The sequence below is a fragment of the Hyperolius riggenbachi genome, chromosome 5 (assembly GCF_040937935.1).
Source record: "Hyperolius riggenbachi isolate aHypRig1 chromosome 5, aHypRig1.pri, whole genome shotgun sequence".
Classification (NCBI taxonomy): domain Eukaryota; kingdom Metazoa; phylum Chordata; class Amphibia; order Anura; family Hyperoliidae; genus Hyperolius; species Hyperolius riggenbachi.
The window spans coordinates 379,230,921-379,252,366 of NC_090650.1; the positions used below are offsets into that span (position 1 = coordinate 379,230,921).

Sequence of the window (21,446 nt, forward strand, 5' to 3'; positions counted from 1 at the left end):
AATCCAACTGACTTTTCCGCTTGATCAAATAATCAGAGAAATCAACACTTATGATCAATTTTCGCAAAAATATAAAACAAATGATAGAATACATTTTTTTTATTTTTCAATTTGATTTTTCCAACACATTCGATGAGTTTTTTTTATCGAAAGAAATGGGAAACTGAAAAATCCATTGTTTTTTCTTGATTGAAAAAAAAGTTTCTTTTCAATTTCTTATAGATTTGATTGTTTTTATTGAAATAACTAAGATAATCGAGTGAATTGCATTGTGTATGCCCAACTTTAAAACTCTGGCGTTCTATTAGAACGGCCAGAGCGGTGGCGCAGCCCTTTTTTTTTTTTTAATCATGTAGCTAGCCTAGTGCTAGCTACATGATAGCTGCTGTACAGCGGCATCCCCCCGCCCCTTCCGATCGCCTCCGGTGATCAGAGCAAACAGGAAATCCTGTTCAGAACGGGATTTTCTTTTTGGCTTCCCTCGTCACCATGGCGACGATCGGGATGACGTCATCCACGTCATGGCGTCGGAGGGAGTCCCGATCGACCCCTTAGCGCTGCCTGGCGCTGATAGGCCAGGCTGCGCACAGGGTCTCGGGGGGGAGCCTGTTATGCGGCGAGTAGAGGCGCATCGGCGGTGATCGGTATAAACAAAGTGCTAGCTGCATGTTTTAAAAAAAAAAATATGAAAATCGGCCCACCAGGGTCTGAGAAATCCAGCGCGGCGGTCATGGACGAGTGAGCTCGTTCATACCGCTAAGCTTAAGACACACACACTCGCATTGCCTGCTACTGCCCATATGAAAAGGACCCTAATCTTAATAAAACACTGAGTTACAGAGTGCCACACAGCTGAAGTGTTGGTAACTGTCTTAAAATGCTTCTGTATTCAAACACTGACCTGTCATTGCCATTGTTTACATTAATGACTCATCTCTTGCCTGTATTGCTGGTGTCACATGACGCAATAAAATGGTAGCAAAGACCAATACAACCACACACACAATATATTAATATGATCTAGAAGCAGTTATATATATACACTGCACAGGGCTACCTTCCTGCGTACAGGCATATTTAGAATATATCTAGAATATTACAAAAACATTTTTTTACGGTAATTATTTTTACGAGTGTTTTATGCACGAGATGAAAGAACAAAGAGTCTAGTGAAAACATGCAGGTACACGGCCCGAGATGAAAGGGAGAATCAACCCATACATAACCAGCTTGTCTATTATATACAAGTAATGTGTTATGGATTACAATAATTACACACAGCATCTGCAGCCAGAGAGAGGGCCATGCTCATTATCTCTGATTCTGCCTGTTTATTTTGCTTGAAAAAAAAAAGCAAAAAAAAAAAAAAAGCAGACCACCAAAATGTAGAAAAGCAAGGTCAGAATAGTAATGGGGAGGTCATTCATTAAACACAGAAGCAGCTTGTTCATATTGTTATTGCTGAAAAGAAATTCCCAGTTGTACTGAACAGAACTTCTTAAAATTCCTCCAGGTTCTCTGAAGTTCTTCTGCACTGTATGAATAACTGTCATATATTTCCTCTTCCTTTCAAACCCGCTACGAACTGACCCCTCTAAACTCCCATGCAGAAAAGTGTGATGTGAAAGAGAACATAAATATAGCTATTTTTTTAAGAGTGTTCTGGTTTGAATTTTTAGTAGAATTCCTTATGGCAACCACTGGGATCAGCACTCTTTCAAGTGACCCTGTATGATTTTCCAGCCTAGCATGGTCAGCTATATATCTGAGAGCATACATATGAAATCGGCGCCGGTAGACTTGGGCGCAGGATACATCCTGTATATGGCTGATCCTGTTTCTGCACAAGTCCGGGCCCTGTTTATTACTATTCCCCCTCCAGGCCGCCATGGATAGTGGGGGAATGATATAATTCGGCTTCCAGCGATTGCTGGAGCCCGAATTATTGTGTTTTTTAAGCAACTTCGGCTCCGTCTTCTGACGGAGCCGACGTTACTCACTGAGCGCGCTATAAAAGTAAATCCCTTTATAGTCTATGGTGGCGCCGGCTGCGCCAAAATCTTCCTGCATTGAAAAGGACTGCTCCGATCTGAAAAGCCTACAAGTTAAGAAAACCAAATGCCTTAAACCCCACCCCTCGCTGGATACCACAGGTTTAGCCACACCCTCTTCATGCTGTTACACACAGAATAAAAGTTATCCTAACATGCATAAACTTTAATATACAAGGTTACTTGCTTGACCATTATCAATCAAAGCCATGCCTGGGTAAGTCAAACTGTGGCCAGAAAGGGAGTGATCTGGTGACCATAATGGATAAAGACCTCACCAGTATCTTTAGGCCGGTCACTAAGGCCTCAATGGATCAACAGCGCCCATATATCCCTCTCACGTCACATTTTCTTTAGTCTCTACTTATATAATTACTGTATGACTTCATATACAGTTCCATCCTTTCTATATGAAAAGTAAATAAGTCATGTTATTTTATTATTATTATTTAGTATTTATATTGTGATGACATCTTCTGCAGCGCTTTACAGAGTATATCTAGTCATGTCACTTACTGTCCCTCAGAGGGGCTCACAACCTGATCCCTACTACGTCCATTGTAGTCTAGGAACAGTTGTTTCCTGAAGAAAACCCATACAAACACAGGGAGAACAAACAAACTCCTTGCATATAGTGCCACTGCAAGATGAGAGTGCTATCCACTACATCAGTGTTCCCCAACCCTGTCCTCAAGGCCCACCAACAGTGCATGTTTTGTGGAAATCCACAGGGGTAGATAATGAGCTCTGCTGAGACACTAATTACCTTACCTGTGCATGTTTGTTGTTTTTCTACAAAGCATGTACTGTTGGTGGGCCTTGAGGATAGGGTTGGGTGAACTGTGCACTACACTGATTTTCCAGTACAAGTAACATATTTGGAAAACCAGGCCAACAGTGGCCTATAACAGTAGGCCTCGATTTTTAAAAAAGTTAAAATCCATTAAAAACCAGGTCAATTTCTAATGCTACCTCAGCAATTCATTTCAGTATAAATGACATGCAGTAGAAACATATCTTCTTGTACATTTAATTGTCAAGTCAAACAAAAACAGATGGTTTATCGGCCCATCTGGTTTCCAACTGTATTGCCCTGTGCTAATTTTGTGTTACAACCGGAAGAACCAAATTACTGTTCAGTTTCCCCTGTTCAATATTTATACCTATTAAAAAAAACACACACGCGCTCTCAGACATGCACATATTTTTGTGAACATCTTACTTCGCTTGAGTCTTCCTGCTGATTAATAACGGTGAGTGCGTCCTCCGCGGCTTGCCTCTTCGCTTCTGCTACCGTCCTTTCCATTTTCGCTCGTTCTGTAGTAATCATTTCATGGGCTTTTCTTTCTGCTTCAGAAACGGCTTTCTGTAACTCTGCCATAGCTTGTCTTTTCACCTCGTTTACTGCCTCTTCTGTAAAATAAATACATTTTCTAAAAATATGTACACTGTGATTGGGATCCAGAAGCAAGAGTGGAAAAAGGAAAGAATATCATCCTGGCTAGGCACATTCATCTAGAGGTAACAGTGAAAGTCTGTCTGCTTCTCAGCAGTTGTAAAGGTAATATCACCCTAGAGGACAGTTTACAAGAATAGACTGAAAAAAAACTAACAATGGATTAAGTGTGAGTTTCTTTATAACTCCCCTTTTCCCAAAAAAACCTCTCCCAGGTCCACACTGCATTAACACACCTATTTCACATATATAATAAAATAAACTAGGTCATTATCTTGCAACTGTGGCCTGCACAAAAAGAGTACTCATTTTACAAGAACAAGAAAATTCACCTAAATGAACAGAAATAATTATATTAATAGCGATTATTTCACGCATATTTTTCTTTTAATTCTCATTAACCTCTCTGGCGGTATGGACGAGCCGACTCGTCCAGGTAAAAATAGCTGAAAACGGTATAGACGAGTCAGGCTCGTCCAGAAGTCCTAAAAGGCAGGGTTCCATCTTTTTGGCATGTGTTTTTCACATTAAAATCCACATTCGTATGCATAGTTTAGAATGCTCTAAACTATGCTCTAAACGCGCACACAAACGCAAATTTTAACACAACTAATGCATGCAAAAAACTGCATGTTTTCTTCCAAAAAGCTTAAGAGTGGAGAAATTGTGTCCTGACAGAAATGGAAATTAAATAAAATATATTTTTAGAAATTATTATTTTTTGTTTGAAACTTTAATTATACTCAATTGTATAGTAGACCTTTGCATAATACATTTTCGTAAGTTACAGGCAAAAATTCCATGAAAATTAATTGAACCACTTTTTGAACAGACATTCAGCAGAAATCGAACACCAAGGAGGGTAAGGCGACTGGGTGTTTAAGATCAACAAAATTTAGTAGGCCTTAAGTAACACCCGCTACTTAAATAAACCTGTCTGATTTCCTTTACAGTTCCCCCATACACATTCCCGACCCTCCTCTGATTAGGTTCACGTTAAAACATTTAGATACATATAGATATACATATACTGACATAGTTCTGAATATCCAGATGACATCACCATTCTAGCCTCATTGCACTATCCTGGCAGCTATCCTACCCATTGCACTATCCTATCCATTGCACTATCCTAGCAGGTATCCTATCCACTGGACTATCCTAGCAGCTATCCTATCCATTGCACTATCCTAGCAGGTATCCTATCCACTGGACTATCCTAGCAGCTATCCCATACATTGCACTATCCTAACAGAAGTTGTTGGGAGTGGCTAATTCTGCCTACTTCACTACCTGTCTTCCTGATGCTCTACTACACTTCCCATGATCCCATGCGGTCACTGTTATTTGCTAATGCCTCACTAACAACACTCAGTCCAGCTGAATGAGTTTTTAGTTGTGCTGGTCATCAGGTGTACAAGAAGTAGAATCACATTAACTCACTTTCTTTGTCATTCCAACACAGGACATGTAGTCATATTGATTTTTTTCAACAAATTCTACAGGAAAATACAAGAGATAACTGACAAGAAAAGGCACAACAATATCTTAACTTAATTTTACATAATGATAACTATAACATGTCTTATTTTTTACATTTTCCTAGAGGTCCCCTTTAAATTGGCATGGATATTATTCAAAATGGCCTCACCACATGTGTAAAATATCTACATGTGGAAACATTTTAACAAAAACTCTTTGCAATATCCCAACTTTTATTACTTGATTTTCATGTTTGCTTTAAAACCTTATGGATCATATCAATAACTGAAAATGAATATAGTTATTAAAGAGGAACTTCAGCCTAAACAAACATACTGTCATTAAGTTACATTAGTTATGTTAATTAAAATAGATAGGTAATATAATCTCTTACCCACCCTGTTTTAAAAGAACAGGCAAATGTTTGATTTCATGAGGGCAGCCATCTTTTTGGTTGAAAGGAGGTGACAGGGAGCATGAGACACAGTTCCAGCTGTCCTGTGTGCTGATCACCTCTCCCAGTTGCTAGGCAACGTGAATATCAACTTAGGAAATCCCTTCATGCTTTGCACAGCATCAGGGGAAAAAAGCCCGGGCAGTTTTCTTTGATGGGTGGAGCTTAGCTAAAAATGCAGCTAAAAATGATGCTTTGGTAAGAAAAACAAAGCTTTGATGCTGTGAAACTGTTCAAGAAACACCAAGCCTTTTCAGTTCTGCCGAGTAGATTTTTTAGTCCGGAGGTTCACTTTAACAACAGAGGTCAAACTATATATAGGTCAATAATTAACTAAAATAGTAATTAAAAAAAAAATCCCATTTTTGTTTTCAAAACTCCAACTTTTTGGAAGCTTGAATCCAAACTGGACTATTTATACTGTAGTCTATTAGTCCTGCTTAGTAACTAACAAGGAGGAAATACATTTCTCAGCTCCTGCAAATGCTGAAATGTGCTTATTGTTAGAAGCACAAACAAAACAACCATTAAGGAAAAATAGTGACTTGAGAAATTAACGTGTTGTCACCATCGTACGGTTCTCAACCTTATTTAGATCAGGAAAAATCACAAATAGAACAAAGTGTTTCTATTTTTAAATCTGTACATTCATCGTACAAAGCAACAATGAACTGCCTACAATAATACAATATGTTTATGCTCTATAGCCATGTAAAATGCATGCATCTTATGATGAATGATGGATACTACTGATACAGAAATTTTAACAGATCGATGTGAATGTTTCGTCTGTAATATTTTTTGCTAAATGGACTTCTTAAATAAAAAAAAAAATGCAGATAGTAATTGAAATGTCTACCATTACATTTATATTTCCCTTGATGACATTATGAAAGAGAATAGCACCCTTTCTCTACTGATTCTCAACTATAAAATATGCATTTGAAACCATGTTTTTTAACATGATATCCCCACCCTAGTTATAATAATAAAAAGAGGATATATATCGATACATTTCTGTGTAAAACAAAAATAACCAATAGCCTAATAGATACAATTATCTAATTTAATTATCATTGAAAAAAAAATCATCCACTTGATGCAGTTTATCTAATTTTCATCTTTATTCAAACTAAAATGACAATGAATAATTGAAAATTTAATAAGCACTAATTATTAACTTGGCAAACGTTGAGCCAATTAACACTCTATTAAAACTAATTATGACATGTTTCATTCAAGTGTTTTCACCTAATTGTTTCACTCACTTAAAAAGCACCTTAATTAAATGTTCTGTTTAATTAAGAACATAGATTTCTAATAGAATCATATTACCCGATATTAAAAATTAAGAGCGAATGAATACGCTTCGGAAAGCATTCGGTAAGGAGACTCACTCGAGAAATAAATTAATTTTCCCACAAACCATTAGTGAAACTTCAGAACATTTCTAATTTTGTCCGCAAATTCTAAGAGATTAAAAATTGCAACTATAGTGGGAAAAATATTTAAATATTTAAAGCCAAAAAGCCAGATCAGAATCATAGAAATGAAGGAAGCATTTTTTTCCCTTTTTTTGGGATATGATTTGCTTGCATCAGTATTCCATTTCCCCCCTTTTGTTACTGGGACAAGGTATAGTGGGGGAGGTGAGAGTACTTAATATCACAGACGTGAACAATGCAGCCTGGGCCTAATTTACTTTGAATATTCAAGGTGAATTAAAATTCTATCTAAGTGGCAATACAGGACAATAATTTTTGCTTACGATCAAAGCTACAGCTTGACTAATTGTATATGCTAATCAGGCAATTTATATTTAAATTATGCATTCCTATTCTAGTCCCACAGGCATGCACAGCTCTGCTGAGAGAATTGATAGGATGTTCATAAGGTGCTTGCAAATTTATTACTAAATGCAAACAAACCATATTTACTCAAAAAGAAATATACACAGAATATTGCATGGATGACGGTTTATTAAAGAGGTTTTTCTCAGAAACTGTAAAAAAAACATTTCATTCATTTGAATTTAAATGAATGTTTTTTTTACATTGAAGCATTTTACACAATATGAAACAATTGTTCTCTGGGTGATATATAAAAAACAGTAATGAATAATCTGAACATATTTCAGGAATATTTAATAAAAAATGGATCTATTTGGGAAGGATAGAAGAGTGGAAAACAGATCACAGAGTACTGGCTCTGGAGGAAGGTGCAGGAACATTAATGGAGATGTTAAAAGATGCGAAAATAAATAATTGTATCTATCTTCCTTCTCCTAAAAATGACTTTTTAAGATATTCCACAGTTTTATTTTATGTTTAAATCTACTTTTTAAGTTTTAACTGTTTTATTGTTTTTGCTCAATGACCCATTCATTGAAGTATGCCAGAGCTAAAATCTATGAACTATTGACCTTTTTTTATCTTTTTCCTGCTCTCAGAAGCCATTTACTGCTAGGAAAAGGTTTTATAGTTGGACTTTCGTATCAGTGAGGGTCACACTGTAGTCACTTCCTGTCTGAGTCAGGACTGAGTCAGCCACTTACATACCTGATATTTAACTCTTTCAGGTAGAGAAAGAAAAAAGGAACACAGCATAGTTATTTGTGTGCTAGGCACTGTACATGCCCATGTCTATCTCATCATGTCACCTCGGGTATCCCTTAACCTCCTTGCCGTTCTAAAAAATCCGTACCCGACAATCCTTCAGGGCAAGGTGAGACGATTAACAAGTAATACAACCTCCGGGTGGGACCACTGCTTGGAGAATCTTCCTCCCAAACGCTTGGTCATGAGCCGATAATGCATCCACTCGATAATGGCGAATGAATGTAGAAAAGGTCGACCATGTCGCCGCCTTGCAGATCTGCTCAGGAGAGGCTCCTGCCCTATTTGCCCATGAAGCTGCCATGGCCCTTGTAGAATGGGCTTTAAATGAAGCTGGAGGATCTACCTTCATTACTCTGTAAGCCTCAATAATAGCTGACCTAATCCAATTTGCAATTGTAGATTTAAGGCCCATACACACGTCGGATTTTAGCGAACGACCCGTCGTTTGAACGTTCCGTCGTTCGGACGTTTTCGCGTCAAATCCGACGTGTGCCGGGCGGATCGCTGGTAACCAGTCTTATCACCCGAACGATAGTCTGTACACACGTCGGATTTGACGCGAAAACGTACGAACGACGGAACGTTCAAACGACGGGTCGTTCGCTAAAATCCGACGTGTGTATGGGCCTTTAGATGCAGCCCGCCCTGCACTCTTACCTGAAAACAACAAAAATAATGAATCTGATTTTCTAAACTCAGATGTCCTGGTCATATATTCTAATACCGATCTTCTCACGTCCAACGTGTGAAAAACTCTTTCTTTCTCACAACCTGGGTTTACACAGAACGTGGGCAAAACTATATCCTGAGAGCTATGAAATTTAGACATTACTTTTGGACAGAATTTTGGGTCAGTCTGCAGCACCAACCTGTCCTGAAAGTCCTGAAAATAGGGATCTTTAACTGATAAGGCCTGCAATTCGCTCACCCTTCTCGCTGAAGTTATTGCAGTCAAGAAAACTACTTTAAGTGTGAGATTCTTAAGGGAACAATCTGTCAACGGTTCAAACGGCCCTCTAGATAACCCCTGCAATACTATGGATAAATCCCAGGGAGACACATACGGTCTAAAAACCGGACATTTCCTTGATACAGCTTTCATGAATCTTAAAATCAGAGGAGATGAAGAAATCGGAAGACCCGACAGAGCCGACAGCGCTGCCATCTGAACTTTTAATGTACTGACTGATAACTTCTTATCCCATCCATCCTGGAGAAAATCCAAGACTGCTGGGATAGACAAATGATTAAATTTAGACTTTTTCAACCAAAGGTGGAAAGTCTTCCAGTATTTTAAATAGATCTTTCTCGTAACCTCTTTGCGACTTCCAATCAATGTCAGGGCTGTTTTATCAGACACTCCCAGACCCCTTAACCAGTCTAATTCAGGATCCAAGCCGCCAGATTCAGGCGCTCTGGATGAGGATGCCACAGGTTTCCCTGAACTAGAAGATCCGGCATCAGAGGAAGCATCCAAGGCTCCTCGACTGCAAATGATTTCATCATTGCAAACCAGCTCCTTCTGGGCCAACGAGGCGCAATCAGAATCATGCGTCCTCTCCATTTCATGAGAACTGCCGGAATCATGTTTAGAGGTGGAAAAACATAAATCAAAGGAAAGCTCCATTGGTGAATGAACGCATTTACTCCTATCGCATTGTCTCTCGGGTTCAAAGAATAATACCTTTGTACCTGTGCATTCTCCTGTGTTGCCAACAGATCCACAGATGGTGTTCCCCATCTCTCTGTAATCTGTACAAATATTCTCTTGTTTAAGGACCATTCTGAAGTCAGAATTGCATTTCTGCTCAATTTGTCTGCATCTATGTTTAATGTGCCCTTGAGATGGACTGCTCTCAAGGACAACACATTCTCTTCTGCCCAAAATAAAATCTCTTCCGCTTCTACCTGCAATAACAGGGATTTCGTGCCTCCCTGTTTGTTTAGGAATGCCACAGTTGTAACGTTGTCTGACTGAACTAGGACATGCGATTGATACAGAATGGTCTTTGCTTGAATCAAAGCCAATTTCACAGCTCTCAATTCTCTCCAATTCGAGGACATTTGGGACTCTGTTCTCGACCATTTGCCCTGGAAGGCTACATGACCTACATGAGCCCCCCAACCCCACGAACTTGCATCCGTGGTTAAAATTTGATCTACTGGATCCTTCCACAGTCTTCCCTTCAACAAGTTGACTTCCTTCAACCACCACTGAAGGGACAGTAAGACTGATGTCGGAATTGTCACACGGACGTCATCCCGCCCGGTCGCCATGGCGACCGGGCGGGATGACGTCACCGACGTCATGGACGTCGTGACGTCAGAGGGAATCCCGATCCGCCCCTTAGCGCTGCCTGGCACTGATTGTCCAGGCTGCGCAGGGGTCTGGGGCGGGGGGGGCGGCCCGGCGGGTAGCGGCGAATCGGCGGCCATCACGTACTACACGCAGCTAGCAAAGTGCTAGCTGCGTGTAGGAAAAAAAAATTATGCAAATCGGCCCAGCGGGGCCTGAGAAATCCTCCTGCGCAGGTTACCCCGAAACTGTGTTCGGGATAACCGGCAAGGAGGTTAATAATACCCTTTTGTAATCATACAAGAGAGAGAGAGAGAGAGAGAGAGAGATACAGATATAAACCCTTATTCAATTCACTTTTTCTCTTAAGTTTTCTCCTAGGTGATATTTTTTACACCTTATCAATAAAATGCCAGTAAGCAAGAAAACAATTCAAATAATCATGCCAGTACTTTTCCACCTACAATTTGGTACTTTTTTAAATTGCAGAGTGCTGAAAAACTATTTTAAACAGAAGATGAACAATTATCTCCATGTGACTACTATCCATTGGAATTTAAAGTACTTTTATATTTTTTACTTAAAATCAGATAGATTTTAGGCCCTTTTTTTCTGAACTAGGTTTGTTTCTTTTCTCACCAATGAGATCGTCTTTCTGTTTCCCTAACCAATCTTCACTACCATAGACCTGTATTGTTGGGTGAAGACATGCATGTTTAAGATCCTCCTGAAGAAATAGCTAAAACCCATGAAAGGATACCCGAACTGACATGTGACATGATGAGATAGACATGTTTATGTACAGTGTCTAGCACACAAATAATTATGCTGTGTTCCATTTTTGCTTTCTCTGAAAGAGTTAAATATCAGGTATGTAAGTGGCTCACTCAGTCCTGACTCAGACAGGAAGTGACTACAGTGTGTCCCTCACTGATAAGAAAATTCCCCTTTTTACCTCTTTCTTGCTCTCAGAAGCCATTTTCTGCTAGGAAAGTGTTTTATAGTTGGAATTTCTTATCTGTAAGGGTCACACTGTAGTCACTTCCAGTCTGAGTCAGGACTAAATCAGCCACTTACATACCTGATATTTAACTCTTTCAGGCAGAGAAAGAAAAAAAAGGAGCACAGCATAGTTATTTGTGTGCTAGGCACTGTACATACACATGTCTATCTCATCATGTCACATGTCAGTTCGGGTATCCTTTAATTTATCCCATTAATGGAAAGTTCACATTGAATACATTGCGATGCACATGCAGCACATTGCAACACATTTCAAAATTAGCCACTTCCGGTAACGGGAACGTCACAACACATGGTATCTCATTGCCATTCATTTGTACACAGTTCAGACAGTTCAGCTCCTGTTATTACAATACAACCCAACGCACTGCAGAGGCAATGCGCAGATGTGAATGGGTCCATCATGGGACTGTTGCTGTGCAATTATGACTTACGTTATAAAGGTTTGTTGGGCAGCACGGTAGTGCAGTGGATAGTACTCTTGCCTTACAGCGCTGGTTCCCAATTCAAGCTTCAACCAGGCCACTATCTGCACGGAGTTTGTATGTTCTCTCCGTGTCTGCATGGGTTTTCTCTGGGTACTCCGATTTCCTCCCACACCCCAAAAACATACAGATAAGTTAATTGGCTTCCTCCCAAAGTTGGCCCTAGGCTACACTAGACATATGACTATATTAGGGATTAGATTGTGAGCTCCTTTGAGGGACAGTTAAAGAGTATGTACTCGGTAAAGCGCTGCAGAAAACGCCAGCTCTATATAAATACTAAATAATAAAGCACCACATTGTGTATAGTGTGAATGTACCCCAATGCAAGAACTATGTGGCTGTTATGAGGCTGAGAAGTGGTCAGGAGTCCAGCTAATCACTTGTGTTTACATCAAGCAGTTAATGTTTGATGCAGAGCCCACAGGGAAGTTGAGTATTTCAGCATTTTTCCTGAAAACTGCATAACGTGGAGTTGCTACCTTTCAGGAAGTGACATAACTGGTGCCTTGATTCTGCAGAAGAGGTGCTGATATACCTACCAGCATATTTACAGCAGGCTTTGCATCTCTGAGGAGCAACTATACACGTCTGCTCCCATGCGCTGTATGTTTCATCATAGCATACATTGCTATATGCATGCACTCAGCTCCACGAGCTGCTGTTGCTCAAGAAAGCCTAGGGACAGGGCCTCATCAAAACTCTGCTAAGATTTGTAGCCTACATCTCTTCTTATAAGACCACTCTAAGGTTTGGTGTGCAAACCCTCACAGCAAGATCTTTATTTTCAATAAACCGAGCTCCATACGAGATTTATAAAAAAGTAACTAATATCTGTTGTGATTGTTAGATGAAATGACTAATGCTGAGTACACATTTTCTTCAACCAAAATGGTTGTGATTGTCTCACTCAAAATATTATAATGAATGCAGGTGTCCTCCAACCTCATCGGTCTCACTCCAGCAATTCGGCAAGATGGACCGCTCTCACTCAGTGGGAAGGGGGGTGTTGGATGGGGGGGGGCTGTAGGGGAGAGGGGTGGTTGCTGGTCCTCCCGCCTCCTCCAGATCACATCACACTAGCCAGGGGCCTTTAACTGCCACCCAAACCGATCTCTAACAAATCATTGAGGGGTCAAAAGTATAAAGTCCATACGTAGCTTAACGGATAAGGCTGAACACATAAGGAACACATTTTTTCTTCTAATTTATAAGTCTAAAATAGCTCACACAAAGCTGAGTTACTAAATAGGATTATTAAAATAGAGCAATAATGAGGCACAACTGACACGTTCAAAGAGGAACAGCCTTCAACGAAGACTCTATTCTCTAATTAATGTATGTGTACTGACCCATTAAGGGCTCGTTCAACAATGGGCTCTCATGTATTAAGACTGCCTTGGTTATTGCATAATAATGACACAGGAAGCATGATAGATCAATGCTATCTCCTGCCCATGGATCCTTTCTACAAAGGCATTCCAAGCCACTCCCCCCTCCCCCCATTCTAATTTCAAGCAGTTATTGGAGATTATTGCAATTTTACTCGGTTACTAATCAGTCCCTTTTTTTTTTCATTCCTCACATCACAGCATTAACAAACGCACACATCTGCTGGAGCACCAGGACTGTGTTTTTAAACAATCCTTACCAGCTTTCTTCCAAATCTCCTCTGGCACGTATCCAGAAGCAGGCCTGTGAAGGAGTTCCCGATGTGACTCTGTACAGGAGGAAGGGGGAGAAAGAAAAAAAGAGCATTGTGAGTATTGCTCATTTATAAGTACTTCAGACTGACAGTACATCCCACTCTGTAATCACGCTGCAAATACTGTCTACTGTACACAGAAATCTTATTGTCACAGCTGCTTCATGCCTTCTGCAGGAATGTCTGCAGAGTATACCGTGACATTCTTTGACACATCACAAATATTCTGAAGGAGCGAATGCAAATTGATGTTGATACACTAGGCAGACTTGGAAGAGTCTGTGCCTGTGTTTAAATTCATCAAAGTCAACGTCACGCTTCGCAACCGAAAGCCTACGAGGGACAATGTCACCTTTTTCTTTCAACCTTGGTTATCTATTAAAAACATTCCTACTGCTTGCAGATTATAAAACTTTTTTTTTAAAGAATTTGTAATTATAGTCTTTATATTCATAGAGGGAACCCATGTCTGTCCTATTCAGAGATCTGAGGTAAGTGACACCCTATTACAGTTTACCATAGCAAGATCTAACTTCATGGCGTTCCGCGTACAATTCGCGTCAATCAGTCACAGCTGCTATTCCAGCTTTACGTCAAAGGAAAGAGACAGTATTATTCTCGGTAGATTTTTTTAAATGTAAAGGAAGTAAGTAATATTTTTATCAAGTTTGTTTTACCCGTATATACTCGCATATAAGCCAAGGTACCCACTTTTCCCCCAGAAACCAGGAAAAAGTGATTGACTCGCATATAAGCCCCCTCCCCAATATATCCCCTCCGCAGTAGCCAGATGTTCCCCCAATGCCAGTTGCAAAGAAAAGAGTCTCATATTGTTTTCCAGTACAAGAAGAGTTAAAAAATCTTCAGTTGTTATCTATGCAAAAGAGCTTATCTGAGCTACTTGACCCAACTTGGGTCGAATACAGTCTTGATTTCTAAAGCACTTAAACAGCGACGAAACAGAGACAGCTTGGTATAAGGTTTTACTGTAGGAAAGTTCAAAGGGTCATTATTTCTGCTTTGTATTTATAGCTTAAAAGACAGAGTGTGGTTTTTAAACTGCAACTGTGACAGTATGATGCAATGTTATAAAAAAATCTTTATAACTGAAAATAAAAATATGAGACTCTTTTCTTTACAACTAATGTTCTATTCATTATCCATACTACACATGCAATTCATTATATCATACGTTTTTTTTTCCGCTTCAGCTACAAGTATGCAAGGACTCCTAGGCCTCTACTAGGGGCTGACCTATACACTTGCGTTGCAGTTTAGTCGCTGACCTGCTAGGCAACAAGCACCGCCCATCCGGTTGCCATGCAATGCAAATGAATGGCAGGGTCTATAACCATCCGTGTGTCAGAGATTGATAAGCGGTAGGGTTTACTAATAGCGAATGAGGCTAGGTATCCCTTTCCCTTTCTCCTGTACAGCATGACTGCAGGAAATGAATACTAGCTCTATACAGGCATTTGCAGCCTATTATCTGACAGCTTAGCAGCAGTCAGCCTGGCCCATCCTCAGCCCTGTGATGTAATAAAGCGGTGTGTAACTGCATTTGTTCCTTGCTGCTCTTCAAACTGACGATGTCTGTATCAATAAGGGGGGGTTTACCTCATAAACCGCTCTTCCGTGAGAATAAAATGACATGTTGTAACCATAGAAATATTTCAGAGCAGAGGGAGAAAAGTCGTCCAAGAACAGATTAGGCAAGCTGTTGAACAGCTGTGAAAAATAGACGACAAAACTATGTGGTATTACAAATTAGGCACTAAAAATACTTTGTTTTGATTTTCATCAGATTCAAATGATATCTGGGTATTTGCTGTGTTATTCTATCCGGGAGGCTGCTAGCCAAAATACTGCAGTGAAAAATTAGGCTACAGGGAGGAAGACATATAATCATATTGCGGGAATAAAGAGACAGTGTGACAAGGCCTAACTCTCAGTTACCCCCACCAAAACACATTTATTGCCACGAGTGGAAAATGTCAGCCTGCTGATTAGGCCATGACTGATGGCGGCATGAACCACAAAGGTTTATAGAGCTTTGTCAATTGGCATTTTGTAGGGCAGCACAGTGGTGTAGTGGTTAGCTCTCTTACTTTGCAGTGTTGGGTCCCCGGTTTGTATCCCAGCTGGGGCACTATCTGCATGGAGTGTGTATGCTCTCCCCATGTTTGTGTGAGTTTCCTCTGGGCACTCTGGTTTCCTTCCACACCCCAAAATCATACGGATAAGTCAATTGGCTTTCCCCTAAAATATTTTATATTTAAACATTTACAAAGTAGGTTTAATGTTTTACGGTCTCTAATCAGTGGCAGCCAATTAAAGGGAAGGTTCACGCAGATTACATAAAACAAACAGCACCTACCTGGGGCTTCTTCCAGCTCCTGGTAGTTGATCGGTGCCCTCGCCGCAGCTCCTCTCCCTCCCGGCGTCCAGCCCTCGCCAGGTCGGCTTTCAGGTCGGCTTCTGTGCGCTCCACGGCGGGGGGTCACGTGGTGTAGAGACATCATCGGGTGACGTCATCGGGTGACCATGACCCACGCCGTGGAACGCACATGACGCCGACCTGGAAGCCAACCTGGCGAGGTCGGCTTCTTCACCGCTGGACGCCGGGAGGGAGAGGAGCTGCGGCGAGGGCACCGATCAACTACCAGGAGCTGGAAGAAGCCCCAGGTAAGTGCCATTTGTTTTTTAAATAATGCGCGGATCTTACCTTTAAGTGAGAGTTAGAAAAAGGTCAATAGTTCATATATTTTATCTCTCCCTGCCCTCAGGAGTTGCATACTGCCAGGAAAACCTTTATAGCTGTAATTTGCTTATCAGTGATGTCTACTATATTCCTGACAAGGTACCGACAAGACAGAAGCTGTCACTTCCATGCCTAGAAATTAACTCTTTCAGGCAGCAAAATAAAACAAGTAAAACAGCCCGGTAATTAATATGCTTTGTACTCTACATACACATGTTTATCTCATCATGTCCCATATTACCTCAGGTACACTTTAAGGGTAAACACCTCTTAGGTAGGATGAGGCTGACCCTTTGTAGCAGGGTCCACATCTAGGGTGCGGCTTCCCAGCATAGGAGCACTGAGCTAATCTACACTTACATAACATGAAGACTTTATGAAGAGGAGAAAATAGGAGCCGTCTGCTCTGTTCTCAAAATATCATGATTCACGCAAAATATATGTTGTGAAATAAAAATAGAAGCGGTTAGACGGTTTGTTTGCATTAAAAACTCCACATCACGTCTAGGCTTGGTCAATAAATTTTAGTGGCTCGGCCTAGCAGGGGAAGGAGTTGGCAGAACAAAGGCAATAAAAATAAAAACTCTCAATGTAAAAGCAACACTAACATTTGTATTTTTGGCAGGCACTTGACGGAAAGTATAATATAAGTGAATCATACAACTATTACAAATAACACTAAAAGGGGGTGTATGACACTCGCTCCTTCCGCTGCCCTTCATCCCCTGATTTAGTACTCTTCACTAGGTTAGGCATTGTAAGAACCACCCTGTAGCCCCCCAGTGTTGTCCCCAGTCACGCGTACATTTTCCGGAAAATCTGAGTCTCATGCTCTTAAAGGACAACCGTAGTGAAAAGAATATGGAGGCTGCCATATTTATTTCCTTTTAAGCAATACCAGTTGCCGGGCAGCCCTGCTGGTCTATTTGGCGGCAGTAGTATATAAAGGCTGCAATGTGTATTTCCTTTCAAATAATGCACATTGCCTGGTTGTCCTGCTGATCCTCTGCCTCTAATAGTTTAAGCCATAGAACCAGAACAAGCATGCAGATCAGGGCCCATATGCAATTCACTTTTTCTCCTGAGTTTTTTCCTAAGAGATACATTTTCATCTTCTATTTAAAATAACTTGCCAATGCTTTTCAACTGAAAAAGTACCAAAAGTAGGTGTAATAAATACTGACAAAATTATTTTGAGTATTTTCTCGCTTTCTGGTGGCTTAAAAAGCATTTTATTGACAAGTTTAAAAATATGAACTAAGAGAAAACTCATTAGAAAACGTTAATTGCGTATGGGCCTTGATGTCTATGACATATAAGACTAGATTAGATGAGCTGCATGCCTGTTCCAGATGTGTGATTTAGATCCTACTTACCAGAAAGATCAGCAGGACTGTCAGGCAACTGGTATTAACCACCCAACGACCGCGTCACGCCAAAAGGCGTGAATGCGGCGGCAGCCCCAGGACCACCTAACGCCAATTGGCGTCAAGTCCTGGGACGGGGTTTTGCAGAAGATCGGTCCGCGCATCTCCGCATGAATGATGGAGCTCCGCTTTGTCATCAGTCTCCCAGCGGCGATCGCTGCTAGGAGACTGTTCGACGGCGAAACCGCCATCTAATAACACTGTACAGTGATGCGATCTAAGGCAGCGGCTGGGAGACAACAGCGATCAGCTCTCATAGGCTGATGCCTATGAGAGGTGATCGCTGTCATAGGCTGGTGGCGGGAGGGAGGGTTAGAAAAATAACAATAAAATAGGTTTATTTATAAAAAATAAATTACAAACAAAATAAACATCCTGAGAGCGATCCTCGTCCACCAACAGAAAGCTTGTTTAGTGGGCAGAAAAGGGGGGCGGGATCACTTGTGTGTTGAGTTGTAGGGCCCTGCAGCGAGGCCTTAAAGCTGCAATGGCCTAATTACTGAAAAATAGTTTGGTTACTGGGAGGGTATAAGCCCATGGTCCTCAAGTGGTTAAAAGGAAATAAATATGGCAGCCTCCATAGGTCTAACACCTCGGGTTCCTGTTAAGAATGCTTCAGTTTCTCTACACAAGGCCACATTTTGGGCAGCTGTGGAAAAAAAACACATGCATGCAGAAGGGTAGGAAGACCCATGGATTACTGTAACCTACCTATAGGAACAGCATCTGGATTCACTGGACTCTGTTGTCTGGAGTGGCTGGTGCTGCTGCTGCCTTTTTTTAAATCCTCCGCATCACTGTACCGCCTGATCCAGTAATTTAGCTCTTCACGATCGGCTTCTTGACATCGCCGTAACACAGTGAGGGATCGTCTCGTTTTTTCCACCATATCCATTATGCAGTTTAATAGCTGGAAAGCAAGATTAGAAAAGACATATATATTTAAAAAGATCATTTCACTTCACACGTATAATGTAATGAGTTCACAACTAAAAAAACAAGATACTATTCCTAAGCTTGGCCTGCTGTTTCTATGTAAAATCACTCTGGTTTTTTTTTTACAGAGAGGCGTGTGTAGATAAACTGGGATATAGAAGATGAAGGAGTTTTGCTGGCAGTAACATTTGATATACAGTAAATTACAAATTTTATTTCTATTTTACTGACAAATTCATGATTAGAGATGTTGAGAACGGTTCCTGAACCGTTCGCCGGCGAACATCTCAGAATCTGTGGGCCTTCTACTACTTCCGGGTCGCAATGACCGGAAGTAGTACGCCTGCGCTGCTCGGCGGAGCGCGTCCTAGTTCGCGCTCCTGTTGCCGGGCACTTTCTGCGCATGTGCGTGACGTCATGAGTGACGTCACGCTCATGCGCAGAGAGTGCCCTGTGTAAACTATCTAAACTTTAGATAAGATATATCGACAGGTTACTTGTTATAGTTAGTTTTTCATCTCGGATCCACTTTAAAAGTAAATAAATATGGCAGCCTCCATATCCCTCTTAATTCAGTTGTCCTTTAAAGCAGTTTAAAACCCTGACATAATATTCAATTAAAACATGTTTTCCTACTTTTTATATGCCAAACGGCTATCATATTTGCATTTGTGCATAAGTATTATTATTCATTTAGAAGTTATAGGTTTCCAAAAGTACAGTTTTTTTCTTTGTGAGCTGACTTTGCATTTCATTAATAACTGGTTTTATTCATTGCTGTTTTGCAGGCAGACATGCTTTCAGTGTCTCTCTGTCTCCAGCAGCTTCTCCGCAGTCAGAGAATGTGTCACATTCCTCACTTGATACATTTAAGTAAGCACAAGATAACATTATCTAAAGTTCGGATGCATCTGCATTTCACTGCACTGAACTTTCAAGCTCTGTGTGTAACCCTTCGAATGCTGGTCTAGTAAAAAAAAAATGCTTGAACTATAAGACGCAGTGACTTTTTTCCCCACTTTTGGGGGAGAAAAAGTGAGTCTTATAGTCCAAAAAATACAGTAGTAAATTCAAAACTTAAAACAAGGACTATGGGCCATATGCAATTCACCTTTTCTCCAGAGTTTTCTCCTTGGAGATCATTTTTCATCTTCGATTTAAAATGACTTCTCAGCACTTTCTAAAGGGAAAAGTACCAAAAAGTAGGTGATAAAATACTGTCAAAATTATTTTGAGTATTTGTTTGTTTGCTGGTGGTGTAAAAAGCATTTTATTTCCAAGTTGTGAAAATATCCCCGAGGAGAAAATTCAGGTAAACAGGTGAATAGCATATGGGCCTATGTTTGATTAGGATTATATATAATATTTCATGCTTTTATTTTCCACTTCCAGTTTGCTTTAAAGTACCCCTGAATTAAGAGGGATATGAAGGCTGCCATATTTATTTCCTTTCAAACAATACCAGCTGCTTGGCAGTCCTGCTGATCATTCAGGCCAGTAGTTTCTGAATCACACACCTGAAACAATCATGCATCTAATCCAGTCAGACTTCAGTCAGAAACATTTGATCTGCATGCTTGTTCAGGGCCTGTGGCTAAAAGTCTTAGAGGCACAGGATCAGTAGGACAGCCTGGCACCTGGTATTGCTTAAATGGACAGTTTGCCTAAAATTAACTAAAATTAACTCTCAAATTCTCACCGCTGAACAGTTAAGCCGCACGACTTTACTTGTATTACTCCTGTTATCTCATTGATTAGCTATGACAAAAGCTCTATCAACTATAGTCAGCACACCCTTTATGTGGATTATCTGGTAATTGCTTTTCTCACAACAGTCAACCAAAGAAAAGCTCTAGGTGGCAATCTTAAAATCAGTATTTTAAATATGAGATTATTAAAATATGTGAAATCATGTCAAAATTTCCATTCAAGTAAATAGCACAATGCCTAACTAGAAATTAGTACCCACTGAAAATGCGTCATTGTTTCCACTGAAAGGCTTCAAAGGACAACTGTAACTTTTAAGCAATACAAGTTGCCTGGCTACCCTGCTGATACTTTGCCTCTAGTACTTTTAGCCCATAGACCCTGAACAAGCATGCAGCACATCAGGTGTTTCTGACATTATTGTCAGATCTGACAAGATTAGCTGTATGTTTGTTTCTGGTGTTATTGAGACGCTACTGTAGCCAAATAGATCAGCAGGGCTGCCGGGCAACTAGTATTGTTTAAAATGAAATACAATGAAATAAATATGGCAGCCTCCATACCCTTCTCACTTCAGTTGTCCTTTCAAAGCTTATTGGCCATGTACACAGGAATTGTTCTGTAGGTTGGTACACGATCCGTACTGTTAGCGTCTTCCATTACAAACACTGTATCTTACAGTTCTGCTCTCTTTTTTTTTTCCTCCCAACATAAAAAGTATAATGACTCAAAAAAGACACCAGATCTGTCTAGGAACATGCAACATTCATTAAGCCGAGCTTTCAAACACTCGGAAAGTACTTTCATCTGCCATCTGCGATCATGGTAGAGTTATTCGTTTTAAATATATTATGACTTAGTAATTTCCCCTCCTCCGAATTTGCATAGGGCTGCCGCAAACAGCGCCGGGGAATATGTGTCATTATTTAGCTCCCGACAACAGTGTGTGAAGACAATGTACAGCGTATAAAGATGATATACTGTAAATTAGTTAGGCAACTGAAGCGTGGCGAAGGCAGAATAATCAATTCCGGCAGCCACTTTG

General features: G+C 40.4%; 1 protein-coding gene across 8 annotated transcripts in view; it reads right to left on the bottom strand.

Annotated features, from left to right (window-relative positions):
- Positions 1 to 21,446, bottom strand: part of RUNX1T1 (RUNX1 partner transcriptional co-repressor 1) — a 205,417-nt gene that overhangs the window by 11,525 nt on the left and 172,446 nt on the right. For all 8 annotated transcript variants that reach the window (XM_068237633.1, XM_068237639.1, XM_068237636.1 and 5 more), the window contains exons 8-10: positions 18,470 to 18,668; positions 13,517 to 13,585; positions 3,274 to 3,464 (exon numbers count right to left, since the gene is read on the bottom strand). In XM_068237633.1, the coding sequence (XP_068093734.1) occupies positions 3,274 to 3,464; positions 13,517 to 13,585; positions 18,470 to 18,668 (459 nt within the window). The remainder of the gene's footprint in view (positions 1 to 3,273; positions 3,465 to 13,516; positions 13,586 to 18,469; positions 18,669 to 21,446) is intronic.